This window comes from Phaethon lepturus, unplaced genomic scaffold, assembly GCF_000687285.1.
Source record: "Phaethon lepturus isolate BGI_N335 unplaced genomic scaffold, ASM68728v1 scaffold36763, whole genome shotgun sequence".
Taxonomy (NCBI): domain Eukaryota; kingdom Metazoa; phylum Chordata; class Aves; order Phaethontiformes; family Phaethontidae; genus Phaethon; species Phaethon lepturus.
The window spans coordinates 31,967-33,490 of record NW_010531806.1 but is presented as its reverse complement, the minus strand read 5'-3'; the positions used below and the strand labels follow the sequence as shown (position 1 = coordinate 33,490).

General features: G+C 39.0%; 1 protein-coding gene across 1 annotated transcript in view; it reads left to right on the top strand.

The window, feature by feature from the left end:
- RIN3 (Ras and Rab interactor 3) overlaps positions 1 to 102 on the top strand; it is a gene marked incomplete at its 5' end in the record, with an annotated part of 2,426 nt that extends 2,324 nt beyond the window's left edge. Inside the window, 1 exon segment of the mRNA XM_010284675.1 lies at positions 1 to 102. This exon segment is cut by the window's left edge and continues 21 nt beyond it. Within this exon segment, the coding sequence (XP_010282977.1) occupies positions 1 to 102 (102 nt within the window).
- Positions 103 to 1,524: the final 1,422 nt, after the last annotated feature.

Sequence of the window (1,524 nt, the reverse complement as noted above, 5' to 3'; positions counted from 1 at the left end):
CTGCTGAAGAGTGAAAGCAAGAAAGATTTCCATTTTATTTATAAACCAATAGACCATAAAAACCCACCAGTTCCAATTGTCAAAGAGTCAGAATTTCCCTAAGGATGGTGCTGCTCTTTTGTTGTGTTTGCTGTCATGCTGGAAGGGCTGGATAGTTTATCTCATGAGATCCTCTGGTATCTGCAGACCTCAGAAGGTCTCTGGAGTGTGGCCTTCCACACAGGGCAGATGTGCTAATTGTAGATGCTGTCTGAATACAGGGAATTTCTCAGCAGAGTTCATTTGTGGAAACAAAAGGAACATTCAGGAGAACATTCATCCTCTGGAAAACTTGAAGTATCAAACCTCAAAACCTCCCGCTGGCAACCAGCTGATGTCGCAGAATGTAAACGGACAGTGGAGAAAATCCAGAGATCTTGCAAAAAAGTGGACATTTACTCCATAATAAATTATGGCAGGTGTGAATCATCTCTGTGCACAAGGCCTGTGAAAGGTCTGCACACACCTCAATGCTATCTGGAGGTAAGACCATGTTTACGCCTTACGCTATCTGTTGACCCAGTTTGAATAAACTGAGTCTTGTCTGATGTATTGAGTGGCATAGGGTTGCCACCTGTAGCAGAAGTCCATCTCTGTCTTGCTGTCTACAACATGTCATTGCCTTTGAAATCCACATCGTTAGAGACCATGCAAGATGATGCTGTATCTTCACTAAGAATACATTTTCTGCCATCTATTTGTCACTGAAATCGGGTAGAATAGGCATTTTTATAAATGTATTTTTCTTAAAGATTGAAAGTCTTCATCAGTTTCACATGTACAGTAGTTTTAATCACATTGGTTGTATGATAGTGTCTAGTTAATTGTATATTTATTTCCATGTGTGATATGGTGCAATTATTTTAAAATAAGCATTTGTAAAGAACTTAATAATTTGCCCAGTGTAGCAAAACAGATTAAATTTGGAAAGTCAAAAAGAGCTAGAATCAAATACCTGTCCCTTTTTACCCAGATGTCATTTTCTCTAGTGTTTTCATATCTATAAGTTCTATCAGGTTATTACTTAATAAATTCAGGCTGTTGCAGACAGAACTTGCTAATTCTCCTTTCTACCTTTCAGTCATTCAGTCATTGCAGTCTTAAATTTCCCTGCAAACCTAAATTCCAACAGAATAAATTGAACCAATGCAAAAATGCATTTCATGAAATTTGAAAACAATTTTTCAGTATTTGATAATGGAAGCAGGTGCCTTAATTGCAAGACAGTTCTGTGTCTTCTGGGTGCCTTCATTCAGGCACAATTCCCACTGCGAACACAAAATACTGGATTGTCTGCATGCAGGAGGCAAGTAACCTCCACTGCAGCTACGCAAACTCGGGATCAGGCCTAGCAAAGCTCTGTTTAGAAAGAAAGGGTATTTTACTGTGTTTTATGCTCAAAGCTGTTATTCTTTCCTCCCATTAACATTCAAAAAAGAATTGAGACATGTTGGGTCAAGTTGCCCAAGGTCCCTGCCTTACTCC